General features: G+C 43.4%; 1 protein-coding gene across 7 annotated transcripts in view; it reads left to right on the forward strand.

Moving 5' to 3' along the window:
- Positions 1 to 12,925, forward strand: part of KCTD1 (potassium channel tetramerization domain containing 1) — a 101,078-nt gene extending 88,153 nt beyond the window's left edge. For all 7 annotated transcript variants that reach the window (XM_083827479.1, XM_083827478.1, XM_083827481.1 and 4 more), the window contains exons 3-5: positions 5,676 to 5,820; positions 8,101 to 8,406; positions 11,945 to 12,925. In XM_083827479.1, coding sequence (XP_083683605.1) covers positions 5,676 to 5,820; positions 8,101 to 8,406; positions 11,945 to 12,103 — 610 coding nt within the window. In that variant the 3' untranslated portion in view covers positions 12,104 to 12,925. The remainder of the gene's footprint in view (positions 1 to 5,675; positions 5,821 to 8,100; positions 8,407 to 11,944) is intronic.
- Positions 12,926 to 24,486: the final 11,561 nt, after the last annotated feature.

The following is a 24,486-nucleotide window of genomic DNA, read 5'->3' on the forward strand; positions in this document are numbered from 1 at the left end:
TCCTTTGAAAAATGAGTAAAAGCCTAGTCATTCTCCACTTGGGTAGCATAGCATTTCTCCCTGGTGTGGCTACCCCTTCAAATGTACTAGCTTCTAGGGAGAGTGCGAAATTATATAATTTAGACATATGAGGAAGTAAAATTAAATAGCCATGAGATGAGCATACCATTAAACAGATCTAATTTATAATGGGCTCTTATGCAAATTGCCTTTGAGCACTCAGCAAAAGAAAATGAAAAGAAATTAATAAGGACAATGTGGACTAAAAAGTCGCAGAGAAAAAAAAAAGTAAAAGCTTCTTCCAACTCACTCTCTGCACACCCTGGAGTGTTAAATAAGCATTCATTCGCATTAGCCACTTAAATGTAATGATGAGATAGGAAAACCTGCATTCACTTATCCCTGCTGTCTTTGATTCCGTTGCTCCAACCATGTAAGGTTTCAGCTTTTTTTTTTTTTTTTTTTTTGGTAATTATTTGCCACGTAATTCATTATTTGAGGAAGGAGATGAGGATTTGCTAGTTGGGTGTCAGAGCACAGTCAAGTCCCAGGCAGGTACCTACCATGGGACTGCGGGTACCACATTGCCAGTGCTGCACCTCTTCCTCTGCCAGGTTACTCAAAGGACTTTGCACCATGAGTTTTCCTCCTTTTTTGCTGTTTTGTGAAAGGCACGGAGAACAAGGAGAGCTGACAGCGTGGAACAGCTGAAAATGATTTACTGGAGAAAAAAAAATCAGTTCTGAGTTTGTAGTGTCCTCTTTAAATAATAATAACATGAGCGATAATATGCTGAATATATTCAGCAATAAGGGTTCTGTATTTTCTTGAGAAAAAAAAGGATTCATTTCTACCTCTTGAAATGATTAAACGTAAAGCAATATTCTGCATGCTTGCAGATAACAAAGTTTGTTGCCTTTCCATGTTCCTTGTATCCTTCTGAGAATACAAAATACAAAAGAGAAGAATTTTTGCTGTGTCCAGTGAAGTCACTCAAATAATCTGCAGAAGTGTAACATTTTTCATAGTGGTAAGAAAGCTGTGCGGTACTTGGCTTGTTCAATTAATATTGGCCATCTTGTTCTTAATTACTGCGTCTTTCCCAAATACTCAACTGAGGCAGAATATACTAAATGAAAGACTTTCTCTTTCTGTCTATAATAATATATGTAAATATTTATATGTTCAGAGAGCAAGGATATAAACACTTACGCCGTGCAGCTTTGCTGCAGACTGAGTGTATTTTTATACTCGACAAACAGGAGTTGTTTCTGAAGAACTTGAGAAACCCTGTAAGCAATGTCATCTTCCCCTGCTTTTTGTTGTAGAAATGCTGTTCTACGAGTGCTGGTCTGTGGGGACAAGGGTCCCTGTAGTATTTTACAGAAGTAAAACACTGATCTTCTCCATGTCCTGTTGTTTTCTCCCCACTAAAACCAGGTTTGTGTCCTTAAAGTAAACCCATGTTCTCTGGTGGAAGCTGAGTTTTACAATGGTTATATTTTCAACCCTTAAAGCATTTGATTTCTGACAGTGGATTATGATACTTAAAGCCAAAGATGTTAATTATTACCCATTGGAGGTCGCACTTTCAACCCATGGGACATTAATTTTCCATATATACAGAAAATTCCAGCCTGTTAGTTTTAATTAAACATATCAGAAGTAAATTTCCTTATAAATGAACTACATTTTTTTTATCCTTTACCCTTGATATTTGGCTGATTCTGCATATAATTATCAACTTATTTTGCAAGCAACCTTCAAAGCATTTTGCTGTTTGGAAAGCCATTCAGCTGTTATGTGTTTGTCATTTAAATATATATATATCTTTGTCAATCATCAGCTGAAGTTGTCAAGAAGGAGATGGGGAAAAGCATCTTCTAGGTTTTCTTGAGAAGCGAAATTATAATGAACATGGCTTCACAGTCTTTGCCTCATGCCAGCAGCCTGGTGTCACTTAAGCATTTATAATTTCAGCATGAGACCAAGCAGAAGGAGAAGCAGAGCTGTGGGAGACAGGGAGGATGGCTGCTCAAATATTATCGTCTAGCAAGTGTGCAGTGCGAGGTAGGGCAGAGTTTGCTGCTGTGCTTCTTCTGGTCTCCAGTCTCTTCTCATGGCAGCAAACGCAACTTAGACCCTGCCACTGAGCTATTGCAAATCCTTCCCTGGGGGCCATGAAGCTGGAATCTGTGGTTTTCAGTCCGAAAAAGGCTTAAATTTTATTTACAGAAGTCTCCTGAAGCTGCTGTACCATTTGAAAGTATGGTTGTGTACCGCAAAGTGGTCCTGGCGAGGGGAGGAGTTGGTGCTTACCAGTTCCTCGGCTCTTAGCAATTCCTCGTGGTTTGCTGCTGCTGGAAAGCAGCAGCACGCGAAGGTGGCACTTTGCTAGCTCCTCCAAGCCGGATGGACTGGCTTTCGGGTCCCTGCTGTTTGTGCGCTGGTGTCAGCTTTGTGATTTTGTCAGAAGGCTCCAGCCTCTGATACTATCTTGTTCTTCTTCTAAACAATTAATAAAATGAAGACAGAAAGCCTAGAGGTTTAAAATATGTAATTATAACAGTAATTTAGAACTAGGGAAACGCTGCAGAAACCAATTACAATTATACATTTCAGTAATGACTGACTTGGCCAAATACATATGGTTTGTGAGTGAATACTGTGACAGATTCCAAGACAACGTGCTTGAGTATGGGAGAAAATCGAATCTAAATGCCTCATGTTACAATATTAGACATAAATGTTGCTCATCCACCTAGTGAACAGAAGTCTGTATTATATGGCCTGTCACAGCTTAAATTTTGAGCAGCGGGGCAGGCACTAACAAGTAACCGTGGAAGAAAGCTTGAATTGTTCTAAGGGATAGCTTTGAGAAAAATGTTTTGTGCTGGATCATACTGGAAAATATGTTTAATTCCTTATATGTTACAGATTTCTCGTGGTTTGAATTGATTCTGGCATTTCCTACAGAATTTTAAATGGCCAACCAAGGTTAATGGGTTTTTATTTCTTTCCCAGTCTTCACCTCTCCCGCCCAGTGAGAAGGAAGGGACGAGACTTGTATTCTGTCCAAAATGTGTTACTGGGTGTACTGTTGTGATGCCTGCTGTGAGCATGAATGCCTTTTCCGACTCCGTTTGGGTTGGCTGTGCTGTTTTAAAGGAAGGATATGTGACTGTGGGCACGAATCATCCTCTGTTCACATCCTGCACTGGGTCGGGGCGATCCCAAACATGAGTACAGACTGTGTGATGAATGGATTGAGAGCAGGCTTGTGGAGAAGGACTTGGGGTACTGGTGGATAAAAAAATGAGTATGAGCTGGCAATGTGTCCTTGCAGCCCAGAAAGCCAACCATACCCTGGGCCGCATCAAAAGATGCATGACCAACAGGTTGAGGAAGGCGATTCACAGGAGGCTTCATTGCCTTATGAGGGAGAACTTCTTTATGGTTCAGGTGACAGAGCCCTGGAACAGGCTGCCCAGAGAGGTTGTGGAGTCCCTTCTCTGGAGATATTCAAAATCCACTTGGAAGCGATCCTGTACAACATGCTCTGGGTGACCCTGCTTGAGCAGGGGGGTTGGACTAGATGATCTCTGGAGGTCCCTTCCAACCCTGCCCATTCTGTGATTCTCCCCCTTCGCTCTGCTCTCACAAGACCCTGCCTGGAGTCCTGCATTCAACTCTGGGGCCCCAGCACAAGAAGGTCATGGGCCTGTTGGAGTGAGTCCAGAGGAGGGCCACGAGGATGATCAGAGGGCTGGAGCACCTCTCCTATGAGGAGTTGGGGTTGTTCAGCCTGGAGAAGAAAAGGCTCCAGGGAAACCTTATAGTGGCCTTCCAGTACCTAAAGGGGGCCTACAGGAAAGATGGCGAGAGGCTTATTGCAAGGGTCAATGGTTTTAAACTAAAAGAGGGGAGATTTAGATTAAACATTAGGAAGAAATTCTTCACCCAGAGGGCGGTGAGGCACTGGCACAGGCTGCCCAGAGAAGCTGTGGATGCCCCATCCCTGGAGGTGTTCAAGGCCAGGCTGGATGGGGCTTTGGCCAACCTGGTCTGGTGGGAGGTGTCCCCGTCCATGGCAGGGGGGTTGGAACAAGGTGGTCTTTAAGGTCCCTTCCAACCCAAGCCATGTGATGATAATGTGAAGCCCAGTTTCTCAGCAGTTCCCCACAACCTCACTGCAAGCCCTGCCATCCTTCCAACTTCAGGAGCTGTTTCTATCTTTTTGCCTCTTGAACCCTTGCTGGAGATTGCCTTTCCTTGCTCAAGTACAGGTGTATCTCAGCCTGGGGTGCTCTGTGCAGCCAAGAGGGTTGGTCATGTCTGAGCTGTGCTGGTTTGGGGTTTGGTTTTCTACGAGAGATCAAAGCAGCCTCAGGATGGTGATGAGGAATGGTGTTTCCTCGCTTCTTTTAAAAGGAAAAGTGTATGTCATGGCTATTCGTTGTGCTTGTGGGATCCATCCTGTAAAAAGACAGACTTGTACCTTGCCTTTGTATGTACGCCAAAAGCCGAGTGTGATCAGGGAACAAGAGTCCATCCCCTAGCTGCACGCTGGTGTACGGTGGTGATATTGCACCTTCCTTAGTGAACTGCTTAGGTTTTCCTGTGCTAATTCCCAAAACATATTAATTATATTAGGACAAAAACTACATAAGAATGAGCTTTTTCATTAAAACAATGAAGGTGCAGAATCTGTGGAATATTGCAGAATGTAACAGCTTGTGACAAGGCTCCAAAATCATGCCCAAGAATGTCAGTAGTGTTTCATGCAAAGCCTCCACGTGACGTATCACAAGTTAGCTATTTTGAGACTGTTTTGTTTACAGTTCTTTGGAGGGGTGGCATCGGGAAGAGTCAAAAAGTGCTTCCACATGCACGTATAGGCACATAAACATGCGCACAACATCAGACGTGCCAGTCACCCCTGGTGATTTCACTGGGAAATTGTGAGTAACTCCAGAGTGTTTTGCAAACACCTCAGCGCAAAAACACGGTGTGTATTTCATGTTACTGTGGCAGGGGGGTTGTTCCCAATTTTTAGCCCTTCCTACAGCTCTGACTAAATCAGGTTCTGCAAGGAACACCTCTAGAAAACGTGTGTTCAGCCACCAGCTGATGTTGCAAGTGTTTTTAGCAAGCGGAGGCTCTCTGGGCAACTGCGTGGTGGTGGGTGGTCTCTGTAAATGCTGAGGCATTTCTCCTGATTAACTTAGAGCATGCTAATTGATACCTGCCACAAATGGCTGGGTTTTGCTGTGAAATCATTACCTCACATTGAAACTTTATAACTTTTATTTCCCCAACTACTTAGTACCCACTGCTTCCTCAATTGTGGTGGTCCAAGCATGGGTTGCAGTAAAGAGCATCCAAAAAATGATCTGAGTTTAAAAATAATTTAATAACAAAATAATCAAATAAAAAGCTTTTCCTGAGTGTAATTTTCGAGCTAATTCACCATTTACTCCTCCAGGAAGCAGAACAGAGCCGATCAAGGAGGTTGGTGCAGCAGGGTGGGATGGGGTCTGCTCAAGGGGCCATTGAGAAAGGTGCCCCAAATACTCTTGCATTGTCGTCTCATGAGACAAGGCAGCAAATTTTCCCAGTCACTGCTGAGCTGTGTGTGGTCTGACCCTGACATTATCCTCTTCTTTCCTCTCCAGAATCGGCAGGCTCTTCGATGGCACGGAGCCCATCGTCCTCGACAGCCTCAAGCAGCATTATTTCATCGACAGAGATGGGCAAATGTTCAGATATATCTTGAATTTTTTAAGAACATCAAAACTCCTCATTCCTGATGATTTCAAGGTGAGATTTCAAGGGACTTGGATGTTTTGCATATACCTTGGTAAAGCAAGAGTCTGACATATAATCAAAACAGAGCCCCAGACGGGGGCACGTCAGGAATACGGTGCTTGATTGCAGGTACTTGGCAAAAGTGAGCATGGGGTTGCTATAGTGGCATCTGTCAGGCTTTTCTAGAGTGGCATCAATATTAAATTTTCCCCTCCTAGCTATAGTGTGGTGGAGTAATCTTGCCACATTTGACCTAGGGAAATTAAACATTGTAGGATGGTGATGGAAACAAAGGATGTTACCATCTGCAACCAACTGATCGTGAGCTTTGCTGGTTACTGGTCCTGTCATCCTCTTTTATCATTCCCTTCTGATTGCAACAACTCCAGCTTCCACTCACATGCTGAAATTCAGAGAACCGTTTGGGAATCATGGTATTGACAAAATAAACAGCACACGTGGTAATATGTGAGCATTAAGTCATAGAATATTTTCTTCCCCAGACTCCTGGATGCATACTGGAAATTTAATTTTACATTTTTAGAGAAGTCAGGGATGAATAGTTCTATGTTTATCATTTAACCTTTATTAAAAAGTCTGCTTTTCTCTTTTTGATAACAAATTTGTAATAGTTCACCATGTCAGACGTCAGCCTACAGAGGCAGACCTTCGGACTATTGTGTGCCTGCAGGTATGTAGGTGTAGCTGTGAAGTGAGTGCTGGAGACCAAAGCTGCAATCAGAAGAGATCTTTATCATTACTTTATGAGTGCATATCAGCCTGGCTGGCTGCACCATTAGTTCACCGTAGGAAGTACAGCAATTTGGACTGAATGGAAACGGTGATGTGGAAGGGTTAGAGCAGTTCACACTGGAGTGCAGTCTTTTATCCCTCATATCTGAGACATTTTCAGGTGTTTGGGGCATAACAGGTGTGAGGTTCAGTTCAGGAGCAATCTTTGAATTGTCTGCTGGAGATACCTACATACTTCTCCCTGGGTGATGTGGTAAACCTACCCAAATAACGTGGGAATTTAGAAACGGCTGATAGCATCATGTCCCTCTTTCAAAGCCTTGGAATGTCTTTGTGCTGTTCTCAGCACTTGTCCTGAAAGCAATCAGAAATACAGAAAAAGGAAAAGCCACCTTCCATGCAATATTAAGAAGTGACATATGCGGGGTCCTTTAATGACATAAATATACCATAGCTCAGCTGAAATTAGAGACGTTATCTCCTGGCATATTCACCCAACCACCATGATGTTCAAAGGGGTGTCCCTTCCAGTTGTGCTGTAAGTCATCCAACAGATCAGTGCTTAAAGTAAACTGCAGCCCCTTGTTTTTTAGAAATATATAGATGACTTTGTCATTGGACATTAAATATAAGCAGTATTCTGAATAGGCTTCAGGTGTCCTATACTCATCAAGTATTCAGTCTGTAGCCCAAATCAGGGCTGTGTTGGCTGTTACCAATCATCTCTTGTGGTCATTTGATTCCTCTGCCTTCCCTAGTTCTCACTTATTTCTTTTTTCTGTATAAATATTTTCCAAATTGTCTTATGGTCTTAAACGTAGAAGAACAATATTTTGATTTATTTATTTAAAATACAGCAGTAGACAAACTCAGGATCATAAATTCTAAATTACATCTGTACTGGCTATATGTAGAAATGCATTCTCTCTGCTCTGGTGTTTGAGATGATGTAGTAAACAATACTGTTGGCAAAATGGAGAGGTATTAAAAAATACTTAATTTTTAAAATGCAGTAATATGTGCAATTCATTATGCAAATATCTGAAGCATTTTGCACAGAGAACCATTGCAGTCTCTCTCATTTACATTCTTATACCTGTTACAATGCCTGCTAGTATTGCTGTAAGAAGCGATGGATCCTAATGATGAATTTTCTGAATCCTGATTGAATTCTGTTCCATCTGTTCAATGAGGTCATTATTTTATGACATCACTGTGGGGATAAAGATGTGGGGAAAAGTGGAATGTGACTGCCTGGATTATTCCATAGCATGGGGCACATGATCAAGTGTAACTTCCCCCTCCCCACACAAATGCTGCTATACCCAGTCTGTTTTAAGTTGCTGATGGTGGAGTTTTTTTGTTTGTTTGTTTTTTCTTGCACTATTATTTTATTACACCTTCCTATGCAGTAGCTATGAGCTATGTCTGAAAGGTTCCAGATATAGAGCAGCGTTAGCCTGAATAACCAGATACATTAAGTGGTACATTATCAATGCCTCTTTCTTAATTGTGCACAGTAATATGTGTGTCTTTCAGGACTACAGTTTGCTATACGAAGAAGCAAAGTATTTCCAGCTTCAGCCCATGCTAGGAGAGATGGAAAGGTGGAAACAGGACCGGGAGAGTGGCCGCTTCTCAAAGTCTTGTGAGTGCCTGGTGGTGCGAGTTGCCCCAGATCTCGGAGAGAGGATTACACTGAGTGGTGATAAGTCATTGATAGAAGAAGTGTTTCCAGAAATCGGTGATGTGATGTGTAATTCTGTCAATGCCGGCTGGAATCATGACTCAACGCATGTGATCAGATTTCCACTGAACGGATACTGTCACCTCAACTCAGTTCAGGTAGGAGGTCACACGCATTTATTGGAGGGGAGATTGTTGACCAGGTACCTGTGGGTTGGCACGCTTTTCTCTCTCACTGAAAGGTTTCGATGAACAAAATCAGCTGGAGTCTCTGAGCTAGTTATTTTCTTCTGTGGGCTGCTTTCTCAACTAAATTCTCACACATCGTCACCAAATCTCTTTGCAAAACAAACTACGCTAGTGTTAAAAAACAGCTCTTAGAGGTATGTTTGCCTCAATTTATAAAGACACTGTATATTTGGAGAAATATTTTTGACACTTGAACATAAGGCGACCATTCAACCCTGCTTCCAGTCCCATGCCTTGCTTGTCATAAATTGTTTTTTTGGATAGACGAGAGGGCCTAGAGACATCTCAAGCTGGGGAAGGAGGGTGCCACTTCCCAACAGAGCTATTGTGAGTGCATCAGGCTATGTCCTTTCACCTTGCAAGGCAGCAATCACCATGCACTAAGAAAGGTGGTGGAGGTGCTCTGATTTCCGAGAGTCCTTAGGAGCTCTGAAACTGAATAGAGAGAAGAGAAGAACAAAAAAGGTAAAGCCCTGGTCTCTTATTCTTGGGAACACGGGAAAAGTGAGGGGAAAAGGGAATTAGTTGGAGAAGGAGGTGACTGAACGCTAGTGTCAGCGTTGGCCAGCCTCTAAAATGAGGGCCATGCATCTACGAAGGGAGAGCACAGCCAGCCTCCTCCTCCTCCTAATTCTCCTCCTCCTCCTGGAGTAGGACCCAGTATTTCTGGAGAAGGGAGCAGCCAGCAGCCACAGGAGAAGGAGCCTCTCAGCCCTCTCTGCTACACCTCAATGTGGGACATCCTGTGGGGCTTTGACCCTTCAGTGAGACTGTCAGGCAAGCTGAAATGTGAAGGATTCTTATGAGGCAGTAGGGGGGAAGTTATCACACACACATGGTAAAAACTAGCATATAATTTTTCCAGTGTTGCCCAGGTCTTTTGCATAATGATATCCCTAAATGTTTCTTGAACAAATGTACCATGTGCTTTTTACCTTGGACAAAAACAACTGGTTCATTCTTTCTCCTTCATGAGGTGGCAACAATGACACATCTGCTTATTGCAATAATGGACCTATCTAATTCTGTGATCTTAGGAAAGGGCCTCCTTTTTCACATTCAGAGGATGTGGCAATAACTAAAATCAGTAGTATTTGTTTAAAAAAACAATTGTGAAACGGGTAAAATAATCTGGGAGACAAACGCAGGTAATTTCTGTAAGAATTGCATTAAGCTTACAAGCTGTAGTGTCATCTGTTTTATCCTTTGTTAGTTAAAAAAAAAAATCCACACCCACCTTCATCTAAGTTAGCACATCATGCACAGGCAGCAGTTTGGAGTGAGAACACTTTTTAACATCTGGAATCATCATTAGCACTATTGATGCTGTTTGGTTTAGGTACACCTCCTAAATGCTCCAGACTTAGGAGCAAATTCTTACATGGAGACTTGCCAGTTGAGCTTGACATCTTTCTGCTGCCAGGTCTTGCTCTCCAGGTAGCAAAGCTCTGCTCCTATCCCCTGATGAAGAGGGTTGAGCAATGTGGTATGTGCTGAAGGCTGTCTAGATGCTGCATATAATGCTAGTGCTTCAACACAGGAGAAGGGATAGTCCTATCTGACCTGTCAAGACATGGTTAACGCATGCTATGCTTGGGCAGTTGTGTCTCTTAAATAATTGGCCTTTATTGTCATGCTGAAACATCAAAGTTGTTTTCTCCCAATGACTAATGCAAATTTAGAACACCCCTGCATGCAAGATTATAATGGAAAAGGGATATTGCATTCAAAGATGGATATTTAGCCACATGTCCATGGAATCACAGAATGGCTTGGGTTGGTTGGAAGGGACCTTAAAGCTCACCTTGTTCCAACCCCCCTGCCATGGGCAGGGACACCTCCCACCAGACCAGGCTGCCCAAAGCCCCATCCAGCCTGGCCTTGAGCACCTCCAGGGATGGGGCATCCACAGCTTCTCTGGGCAGCCTGTGCCAGTGCCTCACCACCCTCTGAGTGAAGAATTTCCTCATAATATCTAATCTAAATCTTCCCTCTTTTAGTTTAAAATCCGTTCCCCCTTGTTCTGTCATTATCTGGCTGAGCAAAAAGTTGTTCTCTATTTTTTTTATAAGCCCCCTGTAAGTACTGAAAAGCTACAATAAGGTCTCCCCCAAGCCTGTTCTTCTCCAGGCTGAACATCTCTCAGCATTTCTCCATAGGAGAGGTGCTCCAGCCCTCTGGTCAACTTCATGGCCTTCCTCTGGACCTGCTCTAACAGATCCACGTCCTTCTTGTGCTGGGGGCCCCAAACCTGGACATAGTACTTCAAGGGGGCAAATGTCATATGATAGTTGTCAAAGCAATTTTATCCTTTAGCAGCTTAGCTTTTTTCCTGATGTTTACATTTTTGTCACACCAAGATTGCCAAGCCTATTTAATGATGTGCAAAACTCAAGTCAGAGTGGCAAAATACACACAGGCTTCAAGAGAGATGCTGATCCCATGCTGATGATGCCACATCTTCCATTTTGGGGGAAGTAAGCATCTCTGTCCAAAGAACAATATAAGGCAAGACAGGGACTATGGTAGGCCTGGAAAGTGGGATGCAGACTGAGTGATTTGCCCAGGGATGCACTTATTTCCTGATCCATCACATTTTCTCTCAAGACTTAACTTCTCCTGTATTTTTCAGTGGCTTGCATTGAGACATATTTGGGGAATTTGGGCTTATATTATTAAATGCTAAAGATCAGGTTAAATAAAACTCACACTGAAGTTTTGATGTTTGATCTCCACTGGGGGCTTCTGAAACTCTTTTCCCACCTCCTGCTTTTTGAGATTTGTCTGCTGTGTAATTAGTTGTATTTTGGAAAGACATTTGCTGACCTGTAGCAGTGCGTGTAAAAATGTAACATGTCTTGTAGTTTTATAGACGTTATAAAACCCAGCTTGCTTCTGCCCCTATCCCAGCTCTCTGCTTGCCCTTGCTGTCCTAGCACATGTCCTAGCTAGGTCACAGGTTTTACCACTGGTATGCGTATAGCCACAGATCTTTGCAGTTCTGGTAGCTTATTAGTCTCTAGAAAATCTGATGGTAACTTTTCTGAAATTACGACCACAGTGTCTGCATTATCACGATTGAACTGAAGTGTTTGCTTAACATGCTTCAATGTCTGGTGTGCAATCCTGTATTTGCCCTATTGTACTGTAAATTGTGTGAAGCAGAGAATGCAGTTTTTCAGGCATGAATCTGCGGGTAGAAGAATACTGCGCTTGCTGACAGTACTGAAGAATACCTATTTTTCTCCATTTTTCTTCTTATTGCTGTGTGCCCAAAAGTCAGCAGAAATCAGACAATACGGTGGAACTTAGGGAACCAGTTAGTGGATCTGTGTAACCACATTTGTTTTCTAGCTGGATCTATTTGAACACAGCATGTATCATCCTTAGACAGTGAATAGTCTGTTTATTTACTTACACATTGGTGTTTTGTTTCCTCTTTTTGCAGGTACTTGAGAGGTTACAGCAAAGAGGGTTTGAGATTGTTGGCTCATGTGGAGGTGGGGTGGACTCTTCCCAATTCAGTGAATACGTACTGAGACGGGAACTCAGAAGGACATCTCGCGCACCCTCCGTCATTCGAATAAAGCAAGAGCCTCTGGACTAAAATGGACATGTTTCTTTATGCAAAAAAAAAAAAAAAAAGATAGAAAGGAAAAAAAAAAGAAAAAAAAGGGGGACGTTTCATGTGCAGTATGGACTCCAAATAAGTCCTGGAACTAAAATTGAATAAAAGACACATTTATATCAAATATAGAGACCACACCTGAATTCATATGGGAACACTTGGAATAGTAGTAATAATAATAACCTCAAGGTGTAAATGAAAACACACACACACACACATATATATGTATACGTATGTATATACATACATATATGTACGTATATGTCAAAGGGTAGGAAATGCAACAACAAAGTGGTAGATGAGGTTGGTGCTGTGATGGCCATTAAGTGTCCTAGGCCTTACTCGGGCCCACTTAACGGTGTACAAGCCATTACCATTGGGGAATACATGGACTGCTCATAATGCATTTTCCATTGCCAAACACCATCCAATTTTTAATGTGTACACACCTTGATTCAACTTTATTTGCATACGGAGGTTTATGTCTGTCTGTTTTGGAGGTGGATGGGCAGGCGTTCAGGAGACGACCATCCATTGCGTTGGAAAGCTAGTCGACTGAAATTTTAAATGTAGTTTGTACAGAAGTCGCACACGTTTTGTCTGCCCTCACAGATGTGAAAGGTTAACTTTTCTTTTGAATGAGTTTTTCGTTGTTATTTTTTGTTGTTTTGTTTTGTGTTTTTTCAGAGGGGGCCAGAATAATTAATATTTGGTAGAGATGCTCTGGTTTGAATCTGCTGCTTTCCTACAATTTTTCAAATTTTATAATGTATTAAATACAATAAACTCTGTTTAAAGTAATGAGGGTCTGATTTCAGCCAACAGGAGCAGAGAAGTGGGATTTAGCTCACTGCAGTCCGGCGCGGTGGAGTGAGCTAAAGGCAGCAGGTGCTGTTGTGGGGTTGCTTTGCGGGGTCAGTCCAGTGTGCTGGTCTTCCTTCAGCGCTGTCCCTTTTAAGCTTTGTCCCACTTTGAAGAGCAGCTGCTGGCCAAGCTCAGAAAATACCAGTCCAGCCCAGGGAAGCCAGTCAAAAAGGGGTGCCTGGTTCTGTAGGCATCCATGTTGCATCATTCCCTCTTAACTAAGGAGCTGGCAGCTCCAATTCTCAAAGACCTTGCCCTGCTGAGTGTTAGCCAGCCTGTTTGTTTCAATGTCCTTCATTTCCCTTGTTTAGAGCTAGCGTTCTTCTGCCTAGAGAGAGTGAGACTGCCAGCCCCTTGTGTTAGGCCGTCCCTGTGACAGCAGGCAGTAAGTTCTGCGTGGTTGTCCTGCCAGCTGCTCCTTTGCAGTCTCTTGCTGGGGCCAGCCCGGCTCGGCGAGGCTTTACAAACATGCCACGTAATGAGGCTGCTGCACGGCCCCTTCACAGGGTGATGCTTTCACCACGTAAGATGCACCAGCAACCACCTTCTTTCCTCCAAAGTATCTTTTTATGCAATATTCCAAAATATGACTGTGTACTCATCCTGGTATGGAAGTTTCTATTGAGGCAATGGTGCCGGCGTTCCATTCATTTTGGTGACACTTTGCTATTTATTTAAGAAAAGAAAAAAGAAATTGTTAAAGTAAATACATGTAACAAGGTTTTTAATATAGTCTGATAACTCAAAGCTACAATTTTTCTGGTTTTTATTAAAGTTTGTCAGAGGGCATATTTAAATAACTCTGTCGGCACATAATCAGTGGGGTTTTGAAATTATTGAAACACAGAAATGGGAGGGGGAGGGGGACTCCAGAAATTAAGGTTCATTAGCAGATTATTAGATCTTCAATGTGACGCTGATCGGTCTGTTCCCAGTACTGAAACAGCTGCCGCAAACAAGCACAAGTGCTTGCTTTCAATCAGCAGCAAGTAGTCCTCTTAACAAATAAACGTTTACTCTTCCTGCCCAAAATTTGGTTGTTAGTCTGCGTAGAAGTCGGTTAGAAAACAAACAACAACAAAAAATGGGAAATAAATACTTTTAACAGATTTTCAGGCTTCTGGAAGTGGTACGGAGTTAGCAATGTCAACAAAGAAGCCGGTGCCGTAGGCTGACAATATGCCGACTGCTGTTGGTCTGAGGTGATGTGGCGTTTTGGAGAGGGTTGGTTCAGAAACCCTTCCTGCACTCCCAGGTGCAGTCCCACATGCACCTGAGGACACACTTCCAGGCTGTTGAGCCCAAAGGTCCAGATCCAGACCTGCCCTGCTGGCCGCTGTGCCTGTGCATGGGCTCCGGTGTAGGCCGGAGGCAGAGCCCAGGAGCACCGTCAGGCCCGAAATTGGCCCCACAGTGCCTTTGCACAGCCTTGGTGTGGAGGAGGCAGGCAAAGGTGGCATCCACTTGATCTTCACCCCACTTTTTGCTCCTTCTGCTTCTTGTCATGCTGTTCCCCAAGCCGTCAGGCTGTGCTCAGCCAGCAGTTTTGCTTGCTCAGTCCGTACCTGTTTGAGTTGACAGCACCAAGGGACACCCCTGTGCTCCTTCCACACCTCTGGCTGGCCGGATGGCCTCCCAGTGAGGCCGTGTTCATTGTTAAAGAGTCATAAATCACCCCGAGACCCTGGATGTTAATGTCTCTGCGATTACAGTGCCGTCACGGAGTCAGAGATCATGAGTAAACACAGCCGTGGCTGATGGCAAACAATACGCAGGAGTAAGCTGGACGTGGATTTTGGAGAAAAAGTGAGGTAGTCCTGTTTGCAGTTGCGGCTTGTAACCATGTGTTTCTAAAATGTTCTTTAGAAAAAGTGAGACAAATGAGAAATATTTCAAGGGGGTGGGAGGTGGGGAAGGACCAGACTCTACAATCAGCTATTTTCTGGAGGTTAGTAGCGTTGGCACGTACAATAGCTTCAATTTACCTAATTTTTTAATTAAAAATGTTGCTATCAGTGGTGCTGTGTTCAATAAGAGGAAGAGTTACAGTGAACAGTACCTACCAACATTGTACTTCAGCAACTTGGTCAAGCAGTTGTCAGGAGAACCGCTGTGGACATGCAGAGGTGGCAGATGCCACTTGCCACCCTCTCACGGTGAGACACAGGCAGAGGAGCTGGCTCTTCATCGCTTCTTTCTGTAACATGACAACTGGATTCCTGCAGTAGCCATTGACCTGAGGTTTAATTCTTTCCCTATTGCCTCCTTAATGTATTAAACAAGTGCATAAAATAAATATGGATCCTGGCATGCTTGGATGAACCTTTAAACCATGAGTGTCCCATTGAAGACTGAGCTGGCTTCACCAGCTGGGAGGCATGAAGTCCCACAGAGTCATGACTTCCCCTTTCCAGCAGTACTGCCTGTAAACAAGTGCCGCTAATTTATTTTATCTCCAAGATCTTGCTGGCCGGGCATTCTAGCCCAGCTGATGTTACACCTTTCCATAGCATATGTCTAGAACAAATTTCAAAATTGCCACAAAAACGTAGAGGTGAGGCACTATTTCTTGATGTCTGGTTGAATCCATAAAAAAAAATCCAATGGGGACATCCTACTACCCACTGAAAGCATGAAATTTGAGCCTTAGTTACTTTTCTTTACACTAAACAGGCCCTGCTTTCAACTGGAAGAGAAACATTTTGTTCATGAGCATAATTTGTTTACAACCACCTTTAAAAATGGATTGATACACTAATTACAGGGGTTTTACCATCACCCAGATAAGTTGTCAAGTGCATTTTTCTTTGATGTTCACTTTTTTGGGGACTTGGGGGAGGAAGACTTGATTTGGGGTCAAGGACAAGGAAAGTATTTTTATTGACAATGGGGCAGGTTTCTTCAGAGAAATAAAAGCATTTATTTCCATCTGTCATTTCTTGACTGCAGAGTTCTATATTATGAATTATTTCTAGGGACAACTGGTATTTGTATGTAGTCATTCTTGCAGCCTGAGGTTTATTTACAGTGGAAATGAAACCAAGACACCCTTAGGGCCTGTAGATCAGTTGCTTTTTCTCAGACTTTAGTTTGAGTGGTTTATTATTTCTTGAGGGTCTGGAGGGATCGCCACCACCAAAAATCAATACATTGCATCAGGTCCCTATGTTGGCTTTGGCTGCCACCTCATTGATCTGGTTACTGAAGACCCCAAAACTGACTTAGCATTTGGGGACCTCTATTTGAGATCAAAATTGTTAAAGTCTCGTTGCTTAAAACCATACATCTTCCAAATAAAAGATGCATGTGCATAGCACAAAAATTCATCCCTTTGTAAGCTGAGCTAGTGCTGGTAACTGGGATGCTAATGTCCACGCTGGGGGAAAATGCTGATGCCAACCCCCCAAAGCATCCTCCATTTGTACCAGAGCAAGCTCCAGAAATGGGGGTGGTCCTCTGACAGATGGAGAAAATCCATTTTCTTTGAATCTGTGTTTTTCTTCACATTTGTCGTCCAGAGGCTTAATATGTTACTGAGTTCTGTGTCTCTAAAATACAGTACGTTATTTTTCAGCTGATGTTAGATTCTGTGGGCCAGATCCCATTTTCTGCCTTCTATATTCGTCATGAATTTGCCCCACACTCAAGTTGTGAACCAAATGATAGATTGGTGTAATTTGGGGTTGTGAGAAGAGGCACCGCGTGGTGGTCAGCTGTACTGTTGCATCAGATGCAATTGTGCCTTGTCCCTGTGGTGTGCCTTTTTAAAAATCAACACTATTTCCCACTGAAGGTTGTTGGAAGCCTAGTTCAATCAGGATCCTCTCTCCAAGCCCTGCTGAGCTGCAGGTCCACAGGGTCTTCTCTCCAGATAGCCCATCACCAGTGGCACACAAGCCTATAGGGCAGGGTGGCAACATGCTAAGTGTGTGCCTTGCTGTGGGCACTGACATAAAGCAAAAAACTGCATTTGGTGAAGTCCCCTGAACTCCCATACTGCACTCGTTCTGGCTCAGCTCAAACCAGGGGGCTTAGCAAGGATACAAGGGGATGTTTGATGCTTTCTTGATCAGCCCCAAAGAAATTAAAGTCAATGGAAAAGCAAAAGACAAAACAACCCAAGTATGGATGCTGATTCTGAACATCTGTAGCAGCGAATTCACTAATTCTTACTGCCTCCGAATGAATAAATACTTAAGATCTGGAGGGCTCACGTTAAAAACATGTATTGCCAGATAATAAATAACAAAACTAGCCATGCATTTCTTTCCCTCATTCTCTGCAGTTCAGGAGGCTTGGTTTTCTTCTGCTTGAGGCTAAGCCTAGGCAGCTCAAGAGTAAAAATTTTGGCCCTAGCACCGTACTTGGTTTCTTCAAAGCATCATGCAAACCTTCGGTTAAATGTCTCTCTAGCTGTAAGGAGAAAAAGTAGCAATAAGCTCGTCTTACAGCTGGGGGAGGGACTCGTGAGGGCTCACTTCCAAACACATGGGTGGCAAGCTGCCCTTCAGGATTCACCTTCAGCTGCCTCCTGCAATGCCCATACAGGATGGAAGGAGGCTGGAGCTGGTGAGGTGCTATGGCACGTGGTTTTAAAGCTGAGCACATACAAAGCATCCTTGAGATACCTAACAAGCTTAAAAAGTAACACTGTGACCGTGTTAGCCTTGATACACTTCGGGATTATTTTTTTTTTTCTAATTCCTTCCCAGGCAAGAGAAAAATAAATGAATATCTTCAAAGCCACCTGGACATGGTCCCGGGCAACCTGTTCCAGGTGGCCCTGGCTGAGCAGGAGGTTGGCCCAGATGACATAATTTGTGAAAGAGCTTTGTTCATCAGTAAAGTGATCACAACAAAATCCCGAGATGCACCAGGTTGGTCAATATCAGGAAATTTTCCAGCTGTGGCTGCCGACATCGAGCAAAACACGGCTGGCTTCTGGCTTAAAGAGCTCCAAAATCAAAATGGCAACACCAGGAAACTAGGGCTAAACCCTCCCAAACTGTCGCCCTCCTGAAGCATCTGCTTGTGTTTCTTGAAGCTGTAGCCTTTAGAGGAGTAGCTTGAAATCTGTGCTAGCGTATCCGCCGTAACCAGTGCAACTCTTCCAGGAGAAAGCTGCTTGGCTCAGGGACCGCCGTTGTGCAGAAAAATTCTCTTCTGATGCATTATTGATAGATGTAAGTTAAAGCCATAAAGCTTGCAGCTTTATCAGGCAATATCTACTAAATCCTGGAAGCATGTAAGATAACCTAAATGTAATCTACTGCATACCAGCTCCTTCAGTGATGGATAGCACAACAAAAGCAGGACTAATGAAAAATTAATGAAAACAGTTACTTCCATAAGAAAAATGATCTGTTTTCTCCCACCTTTGTATTGATTTTAACTGGCCCTGTAATTGGAAGTGTATAATTTTTTCCTAAGGTGAAGAGGATTGAGGGCAAGGGAGAGTGAGCGTATAATTCTATTCATGTTTGTGACATACTTTCAGGCTAGAAAAACAAAGCATTTTCCTTAGGATGTTGAAGCCGCCTGTGAATGCAGACTTCAAGCATATTTTCTCAGCTCAGGCAAACTGCCACACTGCTTGCCTGAAACCAGATAGTGCATGAGCCGAGTTCTTTGAGTATTTTGAAGGCTAGGGAGGAGGCACAAAGGGACAATGTTTAAGAAAAATCAAACATAGCGCATGTAACTTGGTGCTTTAACATGTTGCATGCAGTCAAGTTCATTCCTGATTGATCTTCTCGTTTCTGGAAAGGAAAAAAAAAAATCCTATGGTTGCTCTTTGGACAGTGAATGAATGTCAGGCTCACAGGAAAGACCTTTCTGTGAGCCCAAACCAACTGCACCACTGTGTTCACACAGCAGCTCGGCATGAGATCCTCTCTCTGGATGGGACAGTGTCCCCAAGGGACCCACACTTCTTGTCACACCTCCTCCTCACTGATGCCTTTAAACACAACTGGGTTTTTGCCTGAATCTAACGGAGCATTTCTGTTTGTTTGTTTGTTTGTTTTTTTCACATCACAGATCATTCTGATCTAGAACTCTGCTGCAAGCTCTGTTTTTGTTGATCCTTAAGTCTTTACCTGTTAATACATCCATTGAGCCTGAAGGCCAAGATAATAAATCAGTCAGATAATAAATACTTTGTTTTGGTGGGAAAAGAAAAAACAAGTGTTTCTCAAACTGTGTAGGAAATGCTTCTTTCCTGTTCCCCGGGACCAGGATTGGGTCTTTTTCTAACTTATTCCATGAGATATATCAAAGACATGTTAGAGAGCTGTACTGTGACAAAGAGGTAAAAAGCAAGATGTTTCTGCACATATTGATAGTAAATGTTGCTCTTTGCCTTTTGCTAGCATCTCTCAGGCAGTATGCCTTCACTTTAAACATACTTACTTTGCTATGTGTTCTTAACTTTAGAGATTTAGCTACATCCTCAGCTGTTGCTTGCTTGCTGTTTTCATTGGCCTGGTAACAGCTGCAGTACAAGATGAACCACCTCTTCCAATGCATGTCATTAAAAATTAGGGTATTTACCACTCGTCAACACTTGGCTTGGCTTTATTTTTATTGCAGCAATCTCAGGCGGTGTGGTCTTGTTAGGTGCCCCGCAGCACTGATGTGGTGGTTGAACAGCAGGTGGGTGACCGATGGCCACCATTTAATGGTGCCTTCCCCAACTCACCGAGCTTTGTAGCACGGCCAAGTGCTGCAAGAGAGCTCCAGCATGGAGAAACCACCCAAAAGTCACCAGGGATGCAATGCCCAGCAGCAAGGGAGAGCCAAGGACCAGGACGGCTCCTGTACCTCCTGGTGGAGAGTGCCCAGGCTGCAGGGGTGGGAGGGATGCCCAGCTCCCTGCCTTCAGGCAAATTCTCCAGGCAGGCTCCTTCAGATCTTCAAAAGCTGCTTGGACATAGCTCTGGACAACCTGCTCTCAGCGTTGCTGCTTGAGCAGGGGCTTGGACCAGGTGGCCTCCAGAGGGCCCTTCTCACCTCAGCCCTTCTGTGATCCTGTTACCTCCCGAAGGATGGGAGTGACTGAGATGTGAGAGGTTTGTTAGGAAGAGAGAAATGTGGCCCTACTCCCACAGTTGGTGCTGCCCTCCTCTTTTTGCTGAGAGGTGTGCCTGTAGTGCAAAAATTAATAAATAAATCCAGAGAGACAATTATCCTGTCTACAGAAGCTATGAACAGACCAGGAAAAACACTCTTTACAGCATTGCTGTAAGCTTAAGCAATCACTGTTAAAAATGAAAATGCGCCAAGGAAAGCAGACTGAAGAAGAGCATCAAAACCTGTGCTGGACAGTCACTGGGGCCCCCCGGGTGGTTACAGTACAGGCAAAGAACTTCAGGGTGTCAGAGGGGCTTTACTGGGACAGGCCAGCTGTGTCCCCAGGTGACAACCGATGCATTTTGAGTAATTAGCTGGACTGAGGGCTTGGCATCCCGTTTCCCAGCCCTGCCATTCCGCAGGGCAAGCTGAACTTTGCAGGGGTAAAAGCAGAGTATGGGAGGAAAAGTGCTGTGTAAACAGGGAAGGGTCCCAACGTGGGAGAACGAAGCTGTAAGTCATCAGCAATGTTTAACAAGCTTGTCGTAAAAGAAGCACGTAGGGTCACTGGGAGCTCTGGTATCAGGTTTGTATTTTGTATGGTTAGTGACAATAAAACACGGGAATGATGAAAGATGAGGGCAAGGGAAATGTTCATCAGATGAAGGGATTAGCACACACTTTTTGCGTAGGATGCCGGAGTGGGAGAAGGACAGTAACTTGAGGGACAGTGCAAGGAGGAGAAAGTGCTCTTGATTGTTTTCATTCTTTAAAGAGGATATCTTAAAGCTATGCCTGGTACTAAAAGAAAGAAGAAAAAAGAAAAAAAGACATGATGTTGAGTGGAAAAGACAACCTGAAAAAGCCTATTTTGTTACAGAAAATGTTCTCATTACTTTCTTCTTCCAACATCTCTACATTAATTACAAAGTCAGTCTCCTGCCTGGCCATCCCTTCATTCTTTCTTGTTCAGCAGCGTGTGCTATGGACTGCAAGCATGTTCATCAAAAGCAACAGAAACAATATTCTATTTTTTTTGAAAACAAACAAAAAAAAAACAAAAAACATTATTTATACCTGTTTTTCTTAGTAAGTGATTATGTACTCTGCGTTTATCCATTCTCTCACCTTAGAATTTAATATATTTTGAGATATATATATTTAATATATTTTGAGAGAAACTGGACATGGCAGAGTCTAAGTAAAGGTTTGCTTTGGGAAGTGCCGTAGCATGAAGCTGTTACTCTTTTGTAGGAAGAGCTCTTCTCGCAGGCGACAACCAGGAACTCTCATGAAACAGGGGTAAATAAAAGCAGAGCCTTTCGAACAGTGCTGGAAAATGGCTTCACTTTTCAGCTTCCTTTATACAACAGTAACTGTAACTGCTGTAGTTTTCTACAGTATTTCTCCCTGAAAACAGAACAGTCTGCATGTATTGCCTCAAAAAAAAAAAAAAAAAAAAAAAAAAACAAACAGCAGGAAAGGGTTTTTATGCTTCCTTCTACTTACAATGATCCAAAGAGGACACAAATGCATTTCCCCCTCAAACGTCACCCTTAAGTTACACCGTTTGTTTCTGGATCATCAAAATGATCTTGCATTTTCTTACAATTAAGATATGACTTAATTCTGCTTTCCTCACTTAGTCATATTATCTGGCTTTTTAATCCTGCTCTCTGTTTTTTGGTTTTTGTTTGTTTGATTCCAACTGAGAGAGGTCTTTTGCAATATTTTTCAGTAGGGAACTGAATGGGAATTCAGTCCTACCGGGGGTTGAAAGCCAGTGCTGAGCTTGATGCAATAAACCATATTTAAAGCATTACTCACAGAATATCTGAGAGCAGCAAAGCTGTAGCTCATAATTGCATGGCATTGTCGCTGGAGAATGAACAAGTGAGTAGCAGAACATTGAGAAAGGTAGACCCAGTGCTCACCACCAGTTCTTTGTGGAGTCCCACTATGGGAAGGCATTGAAATATGTCCTTAGCTGTTGGTACGATGGAAGTTTGGTCTTTATCTCCGTGGGACACTCACAGTACTAAAACAGTGCATACATTTCCATGTTTCTCCAAGCTAAGGCAGATGCCTAAAGGAATGAGGAAAGTGAAGGCACCAGAGAAAGCTTTTCCAAGTGTTTGTTCTTGCTGATCTTTTTGTTTGTTTTAGTGATGGTAAACTGTCAGGCTAAATATTGATTTCTCAGCTCTGTAAACTGAAGACATAGCATCTTCTTCTGCCATGTTCTCAATATGCTTAAAAAGAAAAATCACTCTGTGACCACATTTTCCCCTATAAAAATGCAAGCAATTAACACAGCAGGTTCTGAGTTCAATATGTATAATTTATTGTAAAATGTATATAATTGGTTTGGCAGACAGCGAATGCACCAACACAAGCATAAACCTTTTTATGAATCCATATGCAATACTGGATGTTGATGGATTATTACTACAGCAAGATGTCATGTTAAATAACTGATGCAGATGTACAGTAGCAAATTACTGTTTTTCCCATTTTCATTAAAAAAAGAAAAAAAAATTATTCACATCTCCATTATTTATTGAAGATTTTTTTTTTTAATGCAGTCACTGCTGGAGCATCTGGGTGTATCAAACAGATGAATTCAGTATCACATTAGGCTAAATTGCTCACAATGGACAGCTGCCTCATTTCATCATTCTTAAAAGTCCGAAATGCGCTTCCTGAATGCAAGGCATTCATCTCCTCCAGTCCCTGAAGCTGTGTGCTGGCAGGCATTTCACCCAAGAGAGAGGGAAGCAGGCGGGAGGCAAGTTGCTTTGCTGCGGACACCCTGGCCAGGCTGGGGACCAACAGTTTCCAAGCATGGGAGAGAGGGCAGCGACCAAACCATGCTCCCAAATTCATAGCCATGGACCTGTTTTAGAAAATGGTGGCCAAGGACCATTGTGTGTGGTCACTGAGCTGTCCGGTCATTATGGACTGGGTCCATGGGAGAAGCACCGTCTTGGGTGGGCCAAGTAGAGCAACTTCTCAAGCCATTTGTTGCCAAAAAATCTACCTGCCAAGGTAGGGGTTCATCGGTGGCACACCACAGCAGTGCCACAGCCTCTTGGACAGGGCTATCCCCAGGTGTGCAACGAGGGGTGCGTGTATGTGTCAGGCACAAACAGCTCAGAGTCTCCAGCCTCTCCAGAGGTGTTGGTGCCCCTCTCTTCATGTCGCTGGTTGAAACTCCTTTGTCCATCCCCACCCCCAGCATCTCCTGCATTCCTGCCACATTTTCACACCAGTGTTCCTCCATGTGGCCTCCTTTCACGTCTTCTTCAGCCTCTCCCTCATCCCAGAGTGGATTTTCCCATTCATTTTCCCACCTTTTATATCTTCCTCCTCCCTTAACCCATTTTTCATCATCTCCTTCCAGTCGTCTGTTTTCTTTCTTCTCCTATAATCCTGTACATTTGGATAATTTTCATTTGGACTGTTTAACATAACCACCCAATTTGTGTTTTAGCCTTGTTCGGCAAGTTAAAGTCTCCCTTTTCTATCGTCTGCTTTTTCTTCTGCCTCTTAATCTAGGCTGGGGTTGACAGACTTGGGATTCAGCTCAGCGTCAGTGGGAAACCTCAACAGTGATTTCCATAGGGTCAGGGAAAATATCCAAAATGTCCCAATATGAGAGACTAAAACTAAGTTTCTGGATTTGTACATGGCCACATTTCCCAGGCTTCTCTCTGAACCCAGCACCCCTTTGCGGCTTCAGGTGGATCTGTAGGTAGAGAGGACACTGTGGAAAGCAGGGCACATTTCCTCAGGTTGCAGATGATGGAGGCTTTATCCTACCAGGTTTGATCCAATGTGTCAGAGCAGGGAATTTATCTCTGGAAAGTCTTTCTTTGCTAGGCATCATGCCCAGTCCTTGTGCTATATTTATGCCCATCAGTAATACCTTTGGAAAGGAGGAGAAAGACTTTTTTCCCTTTCAAGGTGTTATCAGGGGCAGCTCATAGAGGTTTGCTTGTTCCTGGCAAGCTAGAAATATTTGTCCCATCGACCTAGATGACAGGCTCACACGTTGCCTGACTGTGGTGCTGCCCCCACAGTAGCTTTCTGAGCCTGTGTAGCCTGTGGACACGTTGTGGTCTTCCCAAACCAACAGCAACGATGGGTGAAGCCAAACTAACAAAAAATTCATAATGTGTGTTCACTGACATTTTGGAAAATATGCTTCTACCAGCAGGATTTGTTCTGTGGCCTGCTCTCTTCAGCAAGCAAAGCAAGGACTGATGGGGGGGATGCCCGCAGGAATCCCACTCAACATCTGCATAGACCGCGCTGGCTGCACGAGCAAAGCACTGCTCATGCAGTGCTGCAAACAGCCATGGCTGTTTCTAGCTTTGGTTTGTAGAAGGAAAGACTCCCTCGTGACACTGCCATCACATTCAGAG

Source organism: Anser anser (assembly GCF_964211835.1).
Source record: "Anser anser genome assembly, chromosome: 2".
In the NCBI taxonomy this organism is placed as follows: Eukaryota; Metazoa; Chordata; class Aves; order Anseriformes; family Anatidae; genus Anser; species Anser anser.